Consider the following 21,604-nt stretch of genomic DNA (forward strand, 5'->3'; position numbering starts at 1 on the left):
ATCAGAACCTCATTGAAATAATAAACTTGTAATTTAATTATTTAAATGTATTATTAGACTGATTAAGAAAGAAAAGCTGTAATTCATATATATATATATATATATATATATATATATATATATATATATATATATAGCCCCTTTTCTTTATTGAGTAATATGACACATCATTGGTACACGTGTTATAATAATGCTGATTTTTTTTTTTTTTTTTTTTTTTTTTTTTTTTTTTTTTACTGGTAATTGGACAAACCATTGTAAATCAGTATAGCACAGAGTGATTTTTAAAGTTGCTAAACTAAACCCATATATTGATTGTTGGCCATAGATGAAATGCTTCACTAGCTACGCCACCTTGCAATCAGTAAAGAACATTTCTGGAAAATACAACCTTCAGTAAACAAAGCAGAGCTACTACTGTGAAGTTATATTGCTAGGTGAAGGCAGTTATTCATGTCTGACCCGTCCATGGCTGCTGACCAATTCCTATTGGTTATGTAAATAACTAACAAGTGGACTGCAATGTATAGTAAAGTATAGCTTTATATAATGATATATATGATAAAGCACACTGTAATGTACAGTAAAGCAATGTAAAAATATTGGGAAAGAAATGTGTGTGCCTAAAAGGTGAACAGTGATTTTTCAAGCCCACATACCAAACAGTGAATAGTTTAAAAATATACATACCAGTACTTAAAACAGCCTCATATTTAAGTATCAGCATGGCTACCTACTGTATATACTGTATAAGCATTTTCTTAACTGTAGGGAATAAGTGCTCCAGGCCATTGTGTATTATACTTGTGCGGTTTTTCATTTTGCATTGTCATTTGAAATGCTGTTTTTGTTATGATGTTAATGAAATTAGTTATTACTTGTGATAAATGTCACAATACTTGGCCAAGCTGTACTTCACTATGTTTCATCAATCGTGATAAGAACTGATTTTTTCCCCTCATTCTTGCACACTTTTTTACATTTAATCAATTAAAAACATTTTAACAATAACAAATGACGTTTTGCAGATGATATCTCAGCCGAATAATGACACACACACACACACACACACACACTTCAGCTACATAACATGAACAATTTCACGTTTGAATATTTTATAAATAGAAGCGAGTATCAAGAATAGGTTGAGTCTCATTAGAGTGATTTGTTTGAAGCTGAAAAGAAAAGGAAAAATACAAACCTTATGGCAAAGAAAACCACAGGGGTAGTAATAAATAGCACTAAGATCTGTTTAAATGCCAGTGCATACTGTAGACAGTTACAGGTTATAGTGGATTATATATCAATGTAATAGAAGTGCATTCATGATTATGGGTAAATGTTACAGTATACATATTTCCATATTGTACATTTTGACCTTGGTAAATGTTGACTTTGGTATGTGTTGTCTGTGGTTCAAGTTGACTTTGGTGTAAGCATGATTTGTGCTTAGTTGACTGGCAGCCTCATCTTTAGTAATTATGGAGCGATGAGAATATCAGAATGTAGTGACTGGTATCACTTTTTTAATGTAAAGACTTATTTTTCTATACTTTTTAATTGTAATGTGAATAATGTCTGTCAAAATGTAGCACTGCTATTTAAAATGCAATATATAAGCAGCTCTACTGTATGTCAGCCATAATTAGGTCAGATGCATGCTAGATATCTGAAGCAGAATGTTTTCTATATACATGATGGATAAACTAAATACTGCTTCTTTTTTTTTTTTTTTTTTTTTTTTTTAATGAGTCCACCAGAAACATTTTTTTTTAAATTTGCTGTTATAATGGGTATGAGAAGCAAATTATGCAGAACCCTTGTCCAGGGGATGCATATGCAGTAAATACTTTAGATGCTTGTCTGTCTGTAATGCTCTGTAAATAATAAGCTAGTCTGGAACCAATTACATGGACTATTAACTCTGCTCGAACCTATAAACTGCTCATTGTAATTTTGACTAAATTGGGAAGTTACTTTGATAATGTGCAGTGATAATTAAATAAATGAAACACAGTGTTGTATGCAGTGGTAATTAAATGAACAAGTAAACCGGTGAATAGTGATGGAATAAAAATCGCATTCAGTTACTTTCCAGTGATGTACTATGAAATGAATACCTCAATAATTGTCACTCAGCATCCACCTATTACAATAAAGGAATAAGGTGAGCGATGAACTGTGAATTGTTATAATACAAAATAAATGCAAATCTATCTTGTCATGAAACAGCACAGCTTCACTCTTAATGGATGGGTTCAAGTGTATAGTAAGGAGTCACTACTTCTTGTAATAGGGTGTAAAAACATTTGGGGCAGAATGGAATTGAAAGTCTGGGGGATCTTTTCAAAACTCTAGAATAGTCTTTTAGCAGAGATTAGTAACATTATAAGTGTGCATGTGTACGTTTTGCATACTGGGAGAGTGTAATTTGCTGCATCACAGCCTCACTTATGTGTTTTGGTATTACACCCTGAATGTTCAAACAGTAGTTTGAAACACATACTTGCATGCATGCTACTGAGTTGTCGACATACAAACACTACAGAATTTTGCCCAAAGTAAAGGCACTGGCAAAATGTGCATGTTTTAACCATATGACTACTAAGAAACTATATTCTCTAATTGTGTCTAATGTAGAAATACATGGGACGTTCAAACATTATTGTTGGTTAACAGTACCACAGGCGATTTGCCACAACACTGTACAAAACCATAGTGGTACAAGTTTAAACTCCAAACCATCAACAAAAATAAATGATAGAGATCTACAGCAAATTCTAATGTTACTATCTTTCTAATATTTGAAATAACATACTAAAAAGAGCGAGTTTCTTTAAATTTGTAAAGGTTTCCCACTTGCAGAATTCCCATCTAGAGAGCCCAATCACACACCTGACAGACAGGTCACTTGGGTTGATTGATGAGATGCTTGGTGGTTCTCTGGGGAGGAGGGAAAAAAGACTGATTATACTGCACACTGCTGACTAAATAGAATTTTACATACATTGGCCTGAGGGAAGATTACAATTGGCTGAGCTGCCTTTCACAATACAGGGTGCCGATGAGCAAAAAAAAAAAAAAAAAAAAAAAAAAGTTTGTGTCTAAATAACTGAATAATAGCAACACTTCAGTCATAGGAAATGTACAGTATTAACATTTAAACTAAAATATAATTTTATACTAAATTAATTGTGACCTAGGATATATACAGTACATGGTGTGAAAACGTTGCACACTATTGGAGGTAGACAATTGAGTACATTTCTGTTTCTGTGTATGTCTAGCTGCTTTGGACTTTATTTGTGCCTTCAATTTTTCAACAGTCCTTGGGTGACCAATGTAAACAACTGGCTTTAGGTGTCACCCGAGAAAGTATTCAAAAGCTGAAATCCAGTTTGATGAGATCTTTGACTAAACCAGTTTGTTTGTTATTCAAGAACTCAATTTTTGTTTTCTATGGCATGTGACTTTTATCTCAACCTGTGTCTTTTGCTTGGAGCAAGGAATAATTCAGTATATCCACTGTTAAAAATTCAAAAATTAAAGTCTTTCCTGCTTGCAGTAGTTCTTTTTAATATAAAGCCTATTAAAGAGTGACAGATTTCTGCTTCTTTATACCTAAGAATTTTACAAATATGTGTTTGATTTGGACATCTAAATCCATCCGTCCTTTTTATTTTTTTTAAACAATCTCAAGAGCACCTTCAAAATAATGCCCCTGTGTTTAATTACAGGGATCTCTAATGTCTTTCCAGTTACACAAAGACCTCATTAAAACCACATTCTCTTTCAGCCAAGTATAGAGGAGAAGTATCCTATTAATCTCTTTGTATTCTTTGTTAACAGGGCCTTCTATCTGGACAAATCAAATTTGCCTCCAAGCTCAACACCCAAAGCTGCCTTAATAGACAAGGTAAAAAAAAAAAAAAAAAAAAATTTAAAAAAGACCGTTTTCACATGTACAGTCGCAGACAAATGTATTTGGGCACACACAAAAAAAAAAAAAAAAAAAACCACAAAGAAAGTGAAACATTGTAAAGAACTTTCATAGATAACTTTCTATATGTAATTTCATTCTCTAAGTCGACAATGTTATTTATTGTTTCAGAATCATATTCCTGATGCATAAAGTGAAAAATAACATGCAAAAATGAATTTTATACTTTGACAAAAGTATTTGGGCAATCAACATATTTGTATGAAACCCATTAGTTATTAATTATTGACAGTTATCATGATTGAAAACCAACACCTGATGATAATTATTGAATATATAAATACATAATCATGAAATGCTAAAAAAAAAAACTAGAAATTTGTTATAAAAAAAATGTAAAGAGTACAGCAACGATTTCAAAATGGCAGTGATACAACTAAATGAATAAAGGAGAAACTACCTGAAAAATAGTAGAAAGACTTGGTTTTACCGAAAAGCACTGTGCGAGCTATTATTGACAAACACTGGAAAACAGCAACTACTGTAACTAGTTCCAGGTGTGGAAGACCAGGAAAGATTTCTGCAAAATCTGGAAGAATCATTCGAGTAGCCCGGCAAAATCCTCGGATTACTGCAAAAGATTTGATACAAGAAATCGGTTAGAAGATGGCCAAGAAATTCACGAGTGGACAATTCAACAATACCTTAACAAGATGAATGTCCATGGGCAAAAACCAAGATGCAAACCTGTTAAAAACAATGCACAAAGGAAAATATTTTGAGTTTTCCATTGAATACTTAAAGAAGCCTGATGATTTCTTCAACCAAATGTTATGGTCAGACGAATCCAAAATATTACGTGTCACCAAGAAAGCAACAGTGTGTTTGGAGGAAGAGAGAAGAATTTAAAGTAAAGGCATCACGCCCAGTGTTAAGCATGGTGGAGGTTGTGTGATGGTATGAGCTTATTTTTCTTCCTCAGGCACTGGTGGCCTTTGTATTGTAGAAGGAGTAATGAATGCAGCAAAATATCAAGAAATTCTGCACTCTCATTTGCAGACGGTGACACTCCACACATTGTATCAATAAACAGTAGGCTACTGCTCAGCTTCAGTAATCAAATAAGCAAGCCATACTGCATGGTGCTGTCAATTAAGCAAGAGCACTGGAACTAGGGGTGCTGGGGGTGTGGCAGCTTCCATCATATACAGGGGTTGTAGTTTTGTTCAATAGCTTTCAGCACCCCCACTTTTCATGTGTAAATTACACTAAAACAACATGCCCAACAAAACATCATAAAATTTTTTTCTGAATATTCCAGCTAAGAAGCAACTTTATTTCATACCACGCTGCATTTACGAGTGTGCTTCCAAACATTGAATTTGTTGCAGAAACCTGTTCAGACCGCTGATGTGGTGATCTGCCTTACTTTAATACACACAATCTCGATTTCAATATCAATTAATAGTAGCTACTCACTTTAAGAAAAGTCTCCAGTAAAACTTTAAAAGACAATGCTGCGCCATGTCTTGGTTTTCTTTGTTGAAATGTAAAGAGGGACAGGCTATTAGTTAACTTATCAGACAGCTAACCCTTAGATGTTGCATTTTTTTAAATATATTTCTTATGATTGAGTACACGCACATGAGGAAATACGTTCACTTTGCCAGTCAGAAAGTTCATGTGGTAACGTTACATTGGTTAGCAGAAACCAGTATTTTGGAGATGATTATTGTAAAGAGTCTGAATCAGATTCGTTTGCTTCCCAAAGCAGATTTTTATTGGGCGGTTCATCTAGATACATCAGCAGAGCTCCTTATTGCTGCTTGACTTGAATTTCTTTGTTTTTTATTTTCCTTTTACAATGGACCAACTCATACTTGCGAGAGGCCGACACAATACTTGTGCGAGATTGTTTCGACTCTGAAGACGTCGTACAATTTATGATGCGTGCGGGACTCCCTTAGGCGCGGGGCCCTAGGCCCGCTGCCTTGCTCTCCTTGCCCTAAGGCTGGCCCTGCTCATTTGTTACCCAGTGCTGGAAGGCTTATTGAATGTAAGTTTGTATTCCAGTAGGATAATGACCCTAAACATTCTGTGAAGTCTACAAAGGAATTTCTAAAAAAAATATCTACAGGAAGATGCCAGGAACAGGTTTTAAAATACAAAAAAAAGTCTGTAAGCTGTAAAGAAGCAAAGGGTGAACACGTAAAATACTAATGTAAGGGTGCCCAAATACTTTTGTCAGAGTATTTGCATGTTATGTAATAATTTGTTGTTTTATTCTAAAGCTGAAGCTCTACTTTATTGTATATCTTGGTAATAGAACAATCAGAAATGATAGAAATCACTTTCTTTGTGGTTTTTCTTTTATTTATTTATTTATTTGTATGCGACTGTAATTGATGTCAGATTTTTCTTTTTATAAAAGGTTTAAACCTGCACCAATTTTGGCATTTTGTGTGATATTTGAATTGTTGGTTGTAAGCCGGGTTACATTTGTTATCTGGCAATTTAAAGACCTAGCTCTAGCACTTTGTTAGAATGCGCTGTGCAATAATTTCTCTCACTCTCCTGCCTCACAGCTCGTGCGGCCTCTCAATGCACTGGACGAGCTCTACCGACTGATAGAATCTTTTCTCAGCTCGAAGCGCACGGCAGCCTGCCAGTACACAGCCTGTGGAGCCTCTGGGGTTGGCTTGCTGTCAGTGGCTTCAGAGCTCTGTAACCGCCTGGGAGCCTGCCACATCATGATGTGCAACAGCGGTGTCCACCGGTAGGAATGTACCAGAGATTGTGGCCTTTTGTTTTCAGCATAACTGTGCCGGCTCCAAAGAACATTGTTATCTGGCAATGGAAAGGTCACCCTAGCAAATCTCTCTCTGGCACCAGCAGAGAATTAAGTTCATATCGAGGGAGTCGAACTTTGCTTCAATGGGCCTCCCTTCTGGCACTAAAATTGTACATTTCTGGATAGATTTGTTTACATCAGTATATTGTTAGGTAACATCTCCTTTGTGCAGGTTGTAGATTCTGGGACTGATTTGCCGCGTTGGAAAAACTGCCCTCACCACACTTGTACTATCCCTGGGCAATTGCCTAGCAGTTTTCCTGCAGTGTTAAAACACAGGATACATCCATTTTCCAAGTGAATGTTTTAATAAATAAAATGTAATATTATTTACCCAGTTCGGAAAATCATTTACTAACCAGTTGGCCTAAACACAAACATCAGATTCAGAGTTACTTGTTGAATCATTTTCTAAATAACACATATACCCTTATATAAATGTATACATGGTTTATCACACTTTTCCCATGCTTATACGACATATCTATGCATGTTATATATCTATTAATCCAGTAAGGTCTTTCAGTCATTTTGTAAGATCTCGTCATCACTCAGGACAAATTGCTCTTCCTCTCATCATGGTCTTTGCTGAAGGCTTGCTTTTATTTATTTTTTGATTGACATTTTGATTAGGATTGAGCCGTCTGTGTCCTAATAGAAAATCCAGAACGAGCTCTCAGATTTAAGATTCTTTTTTAACCTTAGGCAACGTGCCAGCGCAATTCATTGACCACAAGTCACTCTGACACACGCATAATGTGGGCAGTAACAAATTAAATTCTAGTACCTGCCATCTTCAAGTTTATCCCATTTTTTTTTTCCTAAATGTGCTGTGGCAGATGCTGTATTTCTCAGATCTGAAGGGTCAGTTGCGGACAGAATAAATAATTTAAAAAATGAAAATCGATCAAATTACACTTTATTAAAAGATCTCGTCAAATTGCTCAGAATCAAACTTTACTAGCCGAGTATTTTATTTTGTATAGTAAGATTAAGTACAGGTCCCCCAGGGTTAAAGTTTACATCATTTAATAAATGGTACCTGTACATGATTCCTGTTACGCTTGTTACAGTAAAGACTACAATGTTTAAATATACCCAATACAACATATTCAATTAATGCTGTTATAAATTGATTTACCCTCACCAGAACAGAAAAAATGCCACCGTCCTTGAACAAACAGAAGCCATGTTACTGTGAAAAATAATTTAAATAAACTTGTTGTCTTCCCATTTGTATCTGGGTTGGTTGATCATTCTAATAAAGCCTAGCATTATTTTAACACAAATAACGTATTAAAGTAGTTTTCTGTTTATATTTAAACAGCTGAATAAAATAAATAAAAGAGTGGGTGGAAAACAAACAAAAACAACCTTAGTTATTATCGGTGACCCAGTAGTACAGAACATTAAGAAGATTAGCTTATGTAGTTTCTCTGTGATGCTCTAATTGCAGAGCCATTTTGTAAGTGATTGCTGTTGCTGCACATTGCACAAAACAATTAGTCGGTATTAGTAAATAGGTAACCGACCTTCAGTGTAAGAGGCTAGTTTTTGCATCACAGTGAAGCAAGGCTATAAAAACATAATTAGGTTGTGGCAAGTGTCAGGGCAGCTTAATCAAGCGCAAGTCTCAGGATCGATACAGCTTGGAGGGTTGTTATTGCAGAAAGGTCAGACAGAACATGCCCTTGACTTCTAGTTATTAAATGTAGCACCTATCAGGATTGGCTATTTAAGAATGTACACACGGAACATGAATTCATTTTGTTTTGTTTTTTTCAAATACTGGGTGTCCTACTGCACTGTAACTCTTGGTACTGAATAGAATCCTAAGCCTTTCGTATTTTGCGGGCATAAAACTGTGAAGAATTGGGAGGGGGAGGCAATCCTTACACAATTTATATGTTTTTTAAGGTAGGTTTGTTCAAGCAGCAAGACAGTAGCTTATTTATTTCTGGGGGGGGGGGGGGGGGGGGGGGGGGGGGGGGGGGGGGGGGGGCATGTTCATTTAAGCCCAGTACTGTCTAATAATGAAACCGTGACATTTCGCTAGCATCTGGGTTTATTAAGTACTTAAGGAAAATTGAATAAAATAAGCATGAAAGGGAGATTAATGGGGCAACAGGAAAGCAAGGATGGAAATGTCATGTTTTGAAAATTCTAGTGTTATGATTTGTATTCCTAGGCTTCTAATGTTACAATGGAGTTGGCAAGGTAGATCAATCTGACTGATAAGCACACCAATGTAACATCTAGGAATGACAAAAGATTAATGGTTGTAAAAGAGAAATTCAATTTAAGAAATACGTATTTCCTCTGATATGAAATCTAGTGTACACACACACACACACACACACACATACATTCAACATAAATGCATGGAAACTGTATGTTTTTTCAGGCTATGACTTGCATCTCAGGATGAAGGAAAAAAACACACACGCTTACAAGTGGAATACAAGTCACATCTGATTACAGCCCATACAGCAAATTGTTTCTAGAAGTCGTCATTTTTTATTTGTATTATCCTTTTTTCTGCTCACTGTAATTGGTATTCAGGATCAGTTACTGCCTCCTGTGCTGGTAGTTGTGTGAATTTGACATATTGTTCAAACATGCTACCTGTTCTGGTTTGTACAGCTTACTCACTGCTACCTTCATTATTGTACTCTGCACACACCAGCTTCCCCTATCTGTCACTTCCACATGCGCATTTATCGATCAGTAGTTGTCATTCATTAAATAGTGTGTCTTTATTTCCCAGTTGCACTTTTGGGTACAGATGTTCTGACTAGTCAGGCACTAACAGTTATATCCATTTCTAACTCTAGAATATAATAATATTTGAATTTATGGCCAACTAACTGGGTTCTGGGTTTGTACAGTACACAGTAGATCCTCTACTTTGTGTGCTATACCTTTTTTTTTATTTTGCAATAAATTTTTGTTAATGAATCAACTAGCAATTTTAGCCATGTTCAGTCATGTATGTTTTTTTTTTTTTTTTTATTTTAATTGAGAAATGTAAAAAATAAATAATTTTCCTGGCATGATATGTGATAGAGTTACACATTTTAAATAATACATTAAACATGTACTGGTAAAATGTAATATTTCAGGATATCTGTAAAATACATTAATGGAGAAAATATAAACCTGTGTGTCACGCTCAGGGTGTCCAAATGAGTACATGGTTTGGGAGTGTCTCTCTGGCTGAGTTCTCTATCAGTCATGTTATTGCCGCTTAATATATCTGCTAAGGGAACAGTGAAGGACAGTGCTTTACACTGCTGTTAACACACCTCATCACTTTCACACCTGATCTCTGTCTCAAAAAGCAATCATTCTGCCACTAAAAGCTAGTTAAATGTCTGTCTGTTGTTCCACAGCTCTCATTTTGTAACTCATTTTGAACAGTTATTTGGTGCACACTGAAATCAAGTGACAGAGGCAATCCATCATCTAAATGTAATGTATAGGCAAAAAAAAAAAATACCAGTGTATCCCATCATGAACAGAATGTCAATTCAGTATGGATTCATAAATATAACTAAAAAAAACACCAGGACCAGGAAAGTGATACTGTTATACACTTATGCTGCATTTATTTCTACTTTATTTTAATGATACGTACAAAGAAGAATTCAAACATCAGAGGTTGTTGCAAAAAAACAGAATACCTTTTCAAAAGGTGCAAAATAGTTATTTATTTGTATGTATGCAAGTAAGAATGTATTAATGCAAATAAAAATACTTCAGAGTGTTGTATCTGAATACGTTTTGATAAAGACATTTTACTTGAACCACTTTAAAAGGTGAAACAAAACAGATTAAAACTACACATGGTGGAATATGTTTCTTGAAAATGCTGATAACCTTTAATCTCTTATTACTCTTAGCTGCACCCTGAGCGTCACTCTGGAGCAGGCCATTCTTCTTGCCAGAAGCCACGGCCTACCTCCTCGCTGCATCATGCAGGCCACTGATGTGATGCGAAAACAGGTAGGGGAAACTTCAACTTTATTTTCAAAGGGAGGATGCTTTCCTCTTTTGAAGATGAAACATATAATTATAAGACATTAGTCTTACTTGCATAATGTAATAACCAGGCAGCCAAATTCAAGGTCATGGTCAAACTGATCTTAATTCGTTCCTTTTGCTTTGCTTGAAGATATTTCACACCTGAAAGAAACAGAGCAACGACCAGTATTAACAGTTAAGTCAATGATGCCTGACTTATGGGACACACTGTATACTGTATATAACTAGGAAGTGTTCATCTATTAAATATAGGAAAATGTATTTTGTTTCCATTTTATGTAATGCCTGCTATCTGTATATGTGGGAGAAAGTTGAGTCCACTTGACTTACTGTAACTGAGACAAGCTGGAACATACAGTAAGCCTCCAGATTTGCAAAGCTGTTGCTGGTCCTAATGTGCCAACCTAACTCGCTGTTCTAACTAGGGGGTGAAGGTGGGGGACGAAATAGAAAAGGGACTCTGTACTGGCCAGTATTGTACTCCTATACATGACCTAATTAGGTTACCAAGGCAAAGTCAGTTGCTCTTTGAAAACATTTGGGATAAGATGAAGAGAAAGTGAACTGTCTAGTGGACTTTTTGGTTGATTTTAGAGAAGTAATGCATTTTCGGTTTTATATTGAGTTTAAAAAAAAAAAAATAGCAATCCAATTCCCAGCCCTTTTACTGTTACAGTGCCTGCCAGGCTTGTCATCTGTGCAGCACTGACAGCTGTAGGGTACTCTTACTTATGTTTTCAGATCTTTGGAAAGTCTCTCCAGGTACAACCTATATTCCCTCCTATACTGTAAACAGTATGTCCACAGTAGTGGAAAATATATTTTTGCAGTGAATATACTTTCAGAAACTTTCCAAAGATCAGAAAACGTAAGCAATTGAAGTAAACAATGCTAATGATGGATTTTAAATATATATTGATCCCTGGTATGTGAAAATTTTAATCGTCGGGTAATTTGAGAGGGAATATTTCTGTGGGTGCTGCGGCCCCCTGTAACGATCGCACAGTACCCCTGGGGTTTATTTGTAATACTACCATCCTAAAATGTATAAATCTAATTTTCTGAGGAACTAATTTCTCTGTATTTGTGTTGTACATATTAATGTTAACAAGTGGGTTGATAAATCACACCCATTTATGTATGCTGCTGTTCAAATCATTAAAATAGACCCCAGTATCTTCACAGTTGGTACTTTTTTGGTACTTTTTATGATTCTTTGAGTCAAGTTTCATAAGTTTCAGTACCACAACCTCTGGCCATATCAGTGAAACAGATCTTTCTCATATAGGATAGGCCCTATCAATTTTACTCCATGTTTACAGACCATTCAAGCGTCGTTATCCTTTCATTATTCTCCCAGGTATACTTGTTTCTTTTTTTTTTTCACAAAACCTCTCACTTGTTGTTTAATTTTATGTAGTAACACAAAAACAAACTTACAAAATAGAATGACAAAAGTTTAGACTAGAAGCCTTTCTCAGTGTCTTCATTGATTGGCTGTCAAAGAAATCAGGATGATGGGTAGACTGTACTGATAAAATGTATAAAACAGGGCTAGCTCTAATATGAGGGGCACAAAGAAAGTCAATGCCATTTTATCTATAACAGTGTACAGCATGCACCAACTCCAGCATATAATTTAGATACAGCAATTACCTTAAAAGCAATGAAATAAGAGCAACCAGGCAAATACATTTGAAGATGTTCTCTGTGGAGGGTATCCGTATCCCAGGAGGAGTAAGGAGGGATGAGGCTGATATTCATCGTGTAATCACTGATCCTTATCCAGCTAACAGCAGCAGAAAAGACTACACCAAGCCATCTGTTTTTTCAACATGACAGCTAAATACATATATGGTCAGCCAGTCCTTAAATCAGATGTAACATGGTCAGCCATTCCCTAAATGACCCTCCATACATCAGTGTTCCCAGAGGTTCTGAACCCAGTATGTGCATTAGAGATAATTGAATTCTGCAAATTAACCGGAGGCCTTTGGAAATCTTGTTTTTTTGTAACTAGATGATGGACAGGCTGATGATTTGAGCATCAACACAGAGGTCTGTAAGAGTTATAAATCAAAAGCAAAGCAGAGTCTCTGTGATTTAACCAGCAGCGCCTTCATGCTTCATTACTTACATCATGTACAGTATAATATAGCAGGACATCCACAAGCAGTCAAAATCACTAAACTTCTGAATCCAGTTTACCAGTCCAAAATAATTAGGCTGAATATTGCTTCATTATATAAAAAGCTGTGGTGCAAATGATTTGACAGTGGACAATATCAACTTCTTCATACTGTGTGTTTGTTATAAATACCTAAGGCACAAATACAAATATGAGTAATAGGTCTGTGTTTGTATTTTTTAATTTGCTAACCTTTTTTTTTTTTTTCTTGAGCAAAGATGGGTAAAGATTGGACAACAAGTTTAACACTTTCCAGCATCCAGCAATACAACAAGACATTTATAAATAAGTGGCATTCTTGATTTACACATGCTGCGCATGATTGGTGTAAACTGTTTTGGCAGCTCCTACCCTCCTAACAATGACATCTTTGCATCCTGTCAACCTACAGGAGTAGAGTATGGAGCCTACATTTGTTTACTATTGCCTCCATTTTAGTATATTTATGGCATTTCGGGTGAGATGCACCAGTAACAAAAATTGGATCTTCTACTGTTGGTTGATTGCAAAGAAAATAGTATTCAGGTGGGTCATAGGTTAAAGATGATAGCAAAAGTTTCTCATTTTCTGGGATACTGGGAAAAATATATCTATCTTTATAGATCAATGGATGAGTCACTTTACTTTAATTGACTCTTACCAGGTGCAGGCTGTGGCAATTTTTATTATAATTGATAAAATGAAATATCAAAGTCTGGCAGGAGTTATGTGTCTATTATAACTTGGGATCATGCCTTTGCTTTGAAAACATCATGTTATAACCGATTGCTGTGTAACTGTTGTAGTGTGAAATTGCAAGGTTCCATTTTATTATACACAATTTATTTGTATGCAAACCAGTCACATTGTGTGTCATCACGTAGAGTCGTTCGCGTAAATATATATATATATATATATATATATATAGATATATATATATATATATATATATATATATATTAGAGAGTTAATCTCCATTGTAACATATTTTTTCTGTGCTTTTTAAATAACACATTTTTTATTACTGAACACAATACATTATGTAAATGTAGAATCATGTACTTGAAGTGTTCCATATTTAAGTGTCTCTCAAATGCATGACTACTGAATTTTACACATTGATATCAAGTTGCTATAGAAACTGAATGTTTTGGAGTGAGTTAATTTAGAATTTTTGAGTGGTACAGTATCTTTCTTGAAGTGATAAGACAGATCAAAGTAAACACTCTCTTATTGCAGTGCCATTTAAATTGATTCTGAGAGAAAAAAAAAAAAAATGGACACCAAACAAAAAGTAAGCAGAAAATGTAAGCCTATTTTGCATTTATTCAATTCGCATGTGAATTGCTTTTCTGTGGTGGCTCACACAGCTGTATCCTGCAGCTGCCGTGGTCCTTGTGTTTCTGCAAACGTAGTGTTGTTCCATTATTCACAACATCCTTGATCCGAGACAGGGAATACATGCAGCTCAGTGTGACCTCGCGTTCATGGTAACAGGCAATCAGCTTGAGTGCAGTAAATAAACTGTGCATGTCAACTATAACGCACCAAGATAAGTTATGGTAGGTGTGTTACATTGTCAGAAATATAGCTTGCATCAGTAGTGGAGGTCCATCTCTATTTTTGCCTTGATAGAAGATCTGTAAGAACTCAGGAATGATTAATAGAAGCACAGCACAGCATCAGTAGTGGAGGTCCATCTTTATTTTTGCCTTGATAGAAGACTGTAAGAACTCAGGAATGATTAATAGAAGCACAGCATAGCATAAACCAATCACTCATCTCTAGTAAATGGATCCCTGGCATCAGAACTTACTGGGACAAGCAGTTGTCTCTCAAAGACTCAGTGTGAACTTTTGTTAAATGGAAAATAAGCAGCTTGGGACCAATTAATCCTTCTCTTTGTTGTTATCAGTCCTGCTTTTGGAAAGACTGCAGATGAAAACAGCTCTGTACTTTTTAGTTCTTGGTGGTGACTTATGTAGCTAGAAAATGGGAGGCTAGGTGATTCTGGCTACATTTTAAAACTAGACTAAATCATACAATGTTGCAATCCTGCAGAAAAGGGTAATAGTCTCTTTGTAACTCCTACAGCTTTTAATAGTACCAGCAATTATTTATATTTTGCATTCTGTATTAAACTACTTTCACTAGTGCCAATAGCTTTCGGGGGAAATGTCAAAATTTTATTAATTAATAGAATAATGTAACATGATGATATTTGAAGTGAAGTACCGACTTAAATATATATATATAATGTGTGTGTTTTTGTTTTTACGGGGAAAGAGACTCCTAAAGTTTAGTCTATAAATGCCTCAGTTTGATTACATGATATTTCTTATTTCAGGGAGCAAGAGTACAAAACTCTGCCAAGAATCTGGGAGTGAGGGATCGTACGCCACAGTCTGTTCCAAGGTAACAACTATAATGTACTAGATGATGTCATCTGAAAGTGAGCCTAAGAAACGTATGCACACAGTGCTGCAATTTGTGTCTGTGCATTGTGTTTGTCATTCATTAATATGTATTTCAGGATCAGTTTTGATGGGCAATAAAAGCAGGGTACCAAGAGCAAAGATCTCCTTGCTGTATTCTGCAGGGAATTTTTCTGCTACCTTTTTTTTTTTTTTTTAAATCTGTTTTATTCTAGGCTGTTATTGACTTCTTTGGCAACAGTCTAGACCTTTTCCATGACTTTAATAAGTCACAAGTTGTATAATACGGTAGTAACTGAATTGCAATTGCTTTTGTATCTGTAATCCTCAAAGCGGTGAGCTGTATACTAAAATGATACTTTTAACTGTCTGTCTGTCCTTCATACTCAAAAACTAAGCAGGTTGTGGAGGTCATTGTTACACAGCAAGACTACAAACTATTATATTTTAAATATACATACCAGGAAAACTTGGAACAGCCAGCTTGTTATAAAGAGAGACAAGGATTGCGGGGAAACCTGTGACTTCTAGGACCCAGTCATCCAGGTCTTGGTAGTATAATATTGAATAACTCCGACAGCTCTTGAAAAAATAAAAAATAATTCTTTGTTATTTTGAGAGTAGAAGATAATTTATCTCAGGATCACATCCGTCTTCTTGAGATTCTGACATAAATAGTGTTGAGATGTTGGCGTAACAGTAAGGAAGCCTGTACAGCACAGGCGATCTGCAGTAGGAACCTCCAACTTCATAAACAATTATACTTCCATCATGTTATTTTTATTGTATTAACAGTGAAGTGACATACATCTATTACACAGATGATGTTTAAACAATAACTGGTTGTCAAACATTATGTGAACCAACTCACAAAAGTTTATTACAGTACAGTAGAACCTGCAATAACCAATTTCTTTGCTTCCAAGTGATTTATCGGATATGTAAAAATGTCGTATCTCAGAGGGAGTCATTCTACTACATTGCAGTTGCTTTATTTACGTTGGGGCATTGTAAATTAACAAGAATATCAGTGTTTCTATAACGCCAAAGTACGGTACTGCACCTGTTATTACAAAACAAAGCACTGCAATAGAGAAAGTATGCCACAGTAATGTTTCTGTCCTTTGGAAGAGATGTAAAACCGAGGTCCTATTCTAAGTCCTATTATAAGTGACTCTGCACCTGCAGCAGTTTTTATGCATAGTTCATCCCCTAGTCTCTCCTAAGTTGCTTGTTTTTCACTGTGCATGTTAGCCCAAACAAAAATAAAACGTGCACAGAAACACAAACTGGCATACAGAATGAACTTCTTAGTAGGATACAGTATAGCCTGTACAGTATTAGATACAGCATGAGGCTATGTATTCAATATTTATGTATCTTAAGCTGGATTGCTAATAACATTGAGACATCTAATTGAGTTGAACATCTTTATACAGTATACAGTAGTTGTTTCAAGACACCTTCAACATTTAAACTGTATTAAAGAAAACAGTAAAGAAATGAAAAAAGTACACTTACATGTTGAATACAGTATTTACATGCCCTTTCTCTTGGAAAACATTTCCAGTGTAGATTGCTTCATATTTTTTCATGCTTTTCTCAATGCACGCTGTTTCAATCTTGTTACCTCCTCATGCCTATTGCCATGGTTGCAGTTAATGTGAAGATGGATACATCACACATGATTCACACTACAATAGGTTATCAATGAATCAGCCTTATCTTCGAATTAGCCTACCAGGTCTTTGTTTTCACTGAGAGAATAACACATTCACACTGGAGAAAGTTCAGTGTCAGTCACTACTGAGATTGTTTTATTCCGGTAGATTTTGTGAAAGTGATCATTCTAGTAGGGCTAATTTCCATTGAAAAACGGTTCTTACTGCTTGGATCGTTAAAAAAAGGGGGTTTGTTATAAGAAGCGTTTCTTATAGTGAAGTTAGACTGTAATTTACATTATACATTTCATTTAACTACCTGTTTGCCACACTACATGGTGAACATCTGCCAAGGGTTCAAGCAACTCCTGTATCAGGTTGTTATGAAGCCAGTGAGCAAGTCCAGTGTAATGCTGGTTGTTCCACACTGAACAGAAACAAAATGATTCATAAAGTGGGTGAATCATCACTGTGGAATGACTGGTGTCAAGAGAAACACATTAGAATTGAAGGTCATCACTGGAGAAAGGGCTCTAGAAATTGCTAGTCATATATAACAAACCTGCAGGCAGATATATGACTTCTAACATGGAATACCAATATAGCGTAGTGTGTCATGGCTTTTGTTAATATACAGAAGCTGCATTTCAGATATTAAAAACAAATCATATTTTAAGCATCAAGTCAAAATCTGAATAAGTTAAAACCTTAGTAATTATTTAAGTAATGACTTTGCTGTGGCATGTTATGATGTAATAATGGAACTCCTGAGGCATTATTTAAACGAGGGAGTTCTATTATTACCAAGGAACACACCACAGTAATGTCATTATTACTATTACACTGAAGTTATTTGTTTATTTACCTTTGTTTATCTGAAATAATTAAAGTACACTGAAAGATTCAACTTTTTTTGACTCAAGGACTCGTGTCCATGAGTAATCGTCAGTAAGCAGTGGATTTAGAACAAGCGTCACTAATTTAATATCTCTCAGCTGTGCTTTCCGTTATTGAGAAATAAGACTGTCTGACCTCCATAGAATACAATGATCATGTCTATCCATCTGTCTGCCTGCCTGTCTGTCTCACTCTACATGGTGACCTAATTAATTAATTAATTAATTAAAGCTAGCTACATTAGTTATTTACTGAATCTACTTGTTGGTACTGTCCATTACAAACAAAGCAGTTGACTACATAAGTTAGCTGCTTTTGTAGTCTGGGTGTGTATATATTGTATAGATCGTTACAATATATAGATGTTACGGGCCGAGCCCAAAATGCCTGACTTTGGGCAAAGCCAGAAATAAAAATTAAAATAACTTATTTTGGGCTTTGCCCGGGCAAACCACAGTCTGCCCACTGCCTCTCGGGCAGAGTCTGAATCACCCCTTGTGTTCTTTTATTCCTGTTCTGAGCGACAGGCAGACTTTTGGAAAAAGGAATTAACATGAGAAAGTTACGTAGTACCATCAGCAACAACCAGATAGAAATCAAGATATATATATAAAACCTATGTCACAGTTCGGAACAATATTACCCGCAACATTGGAACAAAAATTAACATGAGAAACCCCATTGATATAAAAAGGACAGTATCATTAATAACGTAGTAACAACCAATAATAATAATAATGAGGAGTTGTATTGAACTGTCCAATCAGAGAGATGGATGCAGTTACTGGGTGGAACATGATTAGCTGATTCACGTTTTGACAATGTTTATGACAAGCGATCTAAGTTGGAGAGCATCGGAGTGACTGAGAGTGTACATGCATATGTAGATTTTAATAATTTGTTTAAAATAAATTAGTCTTGTATGTCATTACATATTCTATATAGTTATGTCAGCAATAAAAAATATTTTTTTTAAATCAATTTTGAAATGCCTATTTTCTGAAACTGGATTTCCTGTGCAGTTTTTATGAATGAGATGAGCGAGTGAGTGACTCAGCTCAGGTAGGTGGGGTAAACAAGCTCTTCAATCGTAGCAATGTCTCTGTCCACATAAAATGAAAGATCTTTGAGATTAATTTCGGACTTTGACTGGTCATTGTTGGGCACTCCTAGATCTTTGCCTGGGCAATTCGCAAATGTGAATGTGTATATGTGTATATATATATATATATATATATATATATATATATATATATATATATATATATATATATATATAGACACACACACACAGAGTTTTGTTTTGTTTGAAGAAGTATTCAAAGTGGTTTAACTTGTAGATAATTTCCTTCAGGTATATAAAGACTTTCAAGCTGCAACTCGCATAGTGATTCATCAGAGGAACCATGAAGACCAAGGAGCTTTTGAAACAAGTCAGGGATAAAGTGGTAGAGAGGCATAGAGCAGGAGGAGGGAACAAGAAAATTTCAAAGGAGCTGATTATCCCTCTCAGCACAGTGAAGTCCAAGATGCATCATACTACTCAGACACTACCCAGATCAAGTCGCCCTACCAAACTAAGCAACCGGGCAAATGGAATAAGAATAAGAATAAGAGCAGAAAATGAAGACTGGATGCTATTTCGAGCATATATGATAGATACATTATATACTGTATCAACACTAAATCCACACAATAGGACTCTATTTTTGCCATTTTATATCATTTTTTTCAGATGGAAATGCACTCTAGAGACCCAGATTCACTGTTAGATGTTTTTAAAATCTTGGTAGACCAAATTTAAGATCCATTGCTGTTTAATTAAGTAAAACTAAATCGAAGGGAAATATGTTGTATAATTTATTTTCCCAATGGTGCCTTGACTATTATTCTGTAGATGTTTTCATTAAATGAACTGTTTCTTTGTCAATTTAATTTTGAGCTCTGATATCAATGGGGCAAATTACAAGCAAGTTTGAATAGTGCCAAATGCCGTCCTTTAAGTGTTACATTTAAAGTGCTGCTGCAGAATTACAATAGCTGTGTTACGTAGACTAGTCCTTACCAGTTTTGTCCAGATGGCCTTGTTGTACGTCGTCGGGAACTTGTTGCTATCTACGCTCCATGGTTGCCATGTGAATTCCTAGTATACCAGCAGTAGAGTGACAATGGAGCATGCTTTAAATGCCATGCTATTCTGCCAAGCCGCTTGGGTCGCTCTATATTGTTGGGATACGAGGAAATCACATGACAACCGAAGAGCGTGGATAGCAACAAGTTCCCAACAAAGTAGGGCAAGCCCACCTGGACAAAACTGGTAAAGACTTGTCTATGTAACACAGGTATTGTAATTCAGTGGTACCACTTTAAATTTAACACTTAAAGCACGGCATTTGGTACAACTCCAACTCCTAACCCTAACCCAATGACACATTTGCTTACAGTTAATTAAAAACAAATTTCACTAAGAATGCAATTGTAAAATGCTTGTTAAATTCATAGCATATTTAAAATCCTGCAAAATCCTGTGAAAGAAATGGAAATATTGAATTTTAGAAAGTGTTTACGCAGGTCATCATGACATTAGGGTAGGTAATTAGGCAGCTTGTGGATAATATTTTCTGTGTGTTCTTATTTTAACTACCGTAGATTATACAAGCTCTGCCAGCCACCACCCCCTGATGGAGACTCGTGAAGACACCTGCCTACGATTTCTGTCAAGCAGCAAACAGCACTTCTGAGTACTCCATTAGTACTTTGCCTGGACTATCCAGAGGATTCTAATAGTACTCGCCTGGAATATGGATGGGTCCCAGGACAGTCTACTTAAATGTTTCTAAGCTGACCCCACCCTCCTCTTTCTCCCTTTTGATGTATTTTTTTCTCCTTTTTTATTTTTACTATCCTAAGATAAATATATATATATATATATATATATATATATATATATATATATATACACACACACACACCCACACACACACACACACACATTTTTTTCTGAAAAAATAATGTTAGTGTACTTTTTTGTTATTGATCTGTTTAAAAACATTAGTTTTAATATTTTTCTCACACTCTCTAACCTCTTAAGCACAATAATCAAAGGCATGTCTGACTTTGCGAGCAACTAATCAGCATAAGCGTGTTGCCTTTCACACTGTAGCAAGCCGTATGCACTCTTAAAGGATGTGTTGGGAGTCAAGGCATGGAAAAAGCCATAATCACTGATTCCAATAAAACATACACTATGGCAAGATACATTCCGGAATATTGTGGAACATGCCCTAAAAGTGTAGTGACCAAGAAACTTTGAGGGTGTTGACATTTAGCAGCAGCAGCTGTACTGCATAATTCATGGTATTTACAGTCCAGATTGATTCTGCCCTTGCAGATGAACACAGATAAAGGGTTAAACAAACGACACAGTGCTTAAAGGGTTATGCTATAGAAAATACAATACTAATAAAACAACCCTAACCTGCTGTGTGCACTTCCATACACCACATGCATTTCTAGTGAGCAGTTTTGAAGCTGTAAGAAACATGTATTTTTAATTTTAAATTATACGTTGTACCATACTAGGTAAGAACTGCAAATGAGAGTGAACGA

The 21,604-nt window shown here is 35.6% G+C and overlaps 1 protein-coding gene across 1 annotated transcript in view; it reads left to right on the top strand.

The window, feature by feature from the left end:
• Positions 1-20,893, top strand: part of LOC121314343 (phosphatidylinositol 3,4,5-trisphosphate-dependent Rac exchanger 2 protein-like) — a 134,293-nt gene extending 113,400 nt beyond the window's left edge. The window contains exons 36-40 of the mRNA XM_041247483.1: positions 3,850-3,916; positions 6,526-6,716; positions 10,694-10,796; positions 15,350-15,417; positions 20,645-20,893. Coding sequence (XP_041103417.1) covers positions 3,850-3,916; positions 6,526-6,716; positions 10,694-10,796; positions 15,350-15,417; positions 20,645-20,690 — 475 coding nt within the window. The 3' untranslated portion in view covers positions 20,691-20,893. The remainder of the gene's footprint in view (positions 1-3,849; positions 3,917-6,525; positions 6,717-10,693; positions 10,797-15,349; positions 15,418-20,644) is intronic.
• Positions 20,894-21,604: the final 711 nt, after the last annotated feature.

This window comes from Polyodon spathula, chromosome 4 (assembly GCF_017654505.1).
Source record: "Polyodon spathula isolate WHYD16114869_AA chromosome 4, ASM1765450v1, whole genome shotgun sequence".
Lineage (NCBI taxonomy): Eukaryota > Metazoa > Chordata > Actinopteri > Acipenseriformes > Polyodontidae > Polyodon > Polyodon spathula.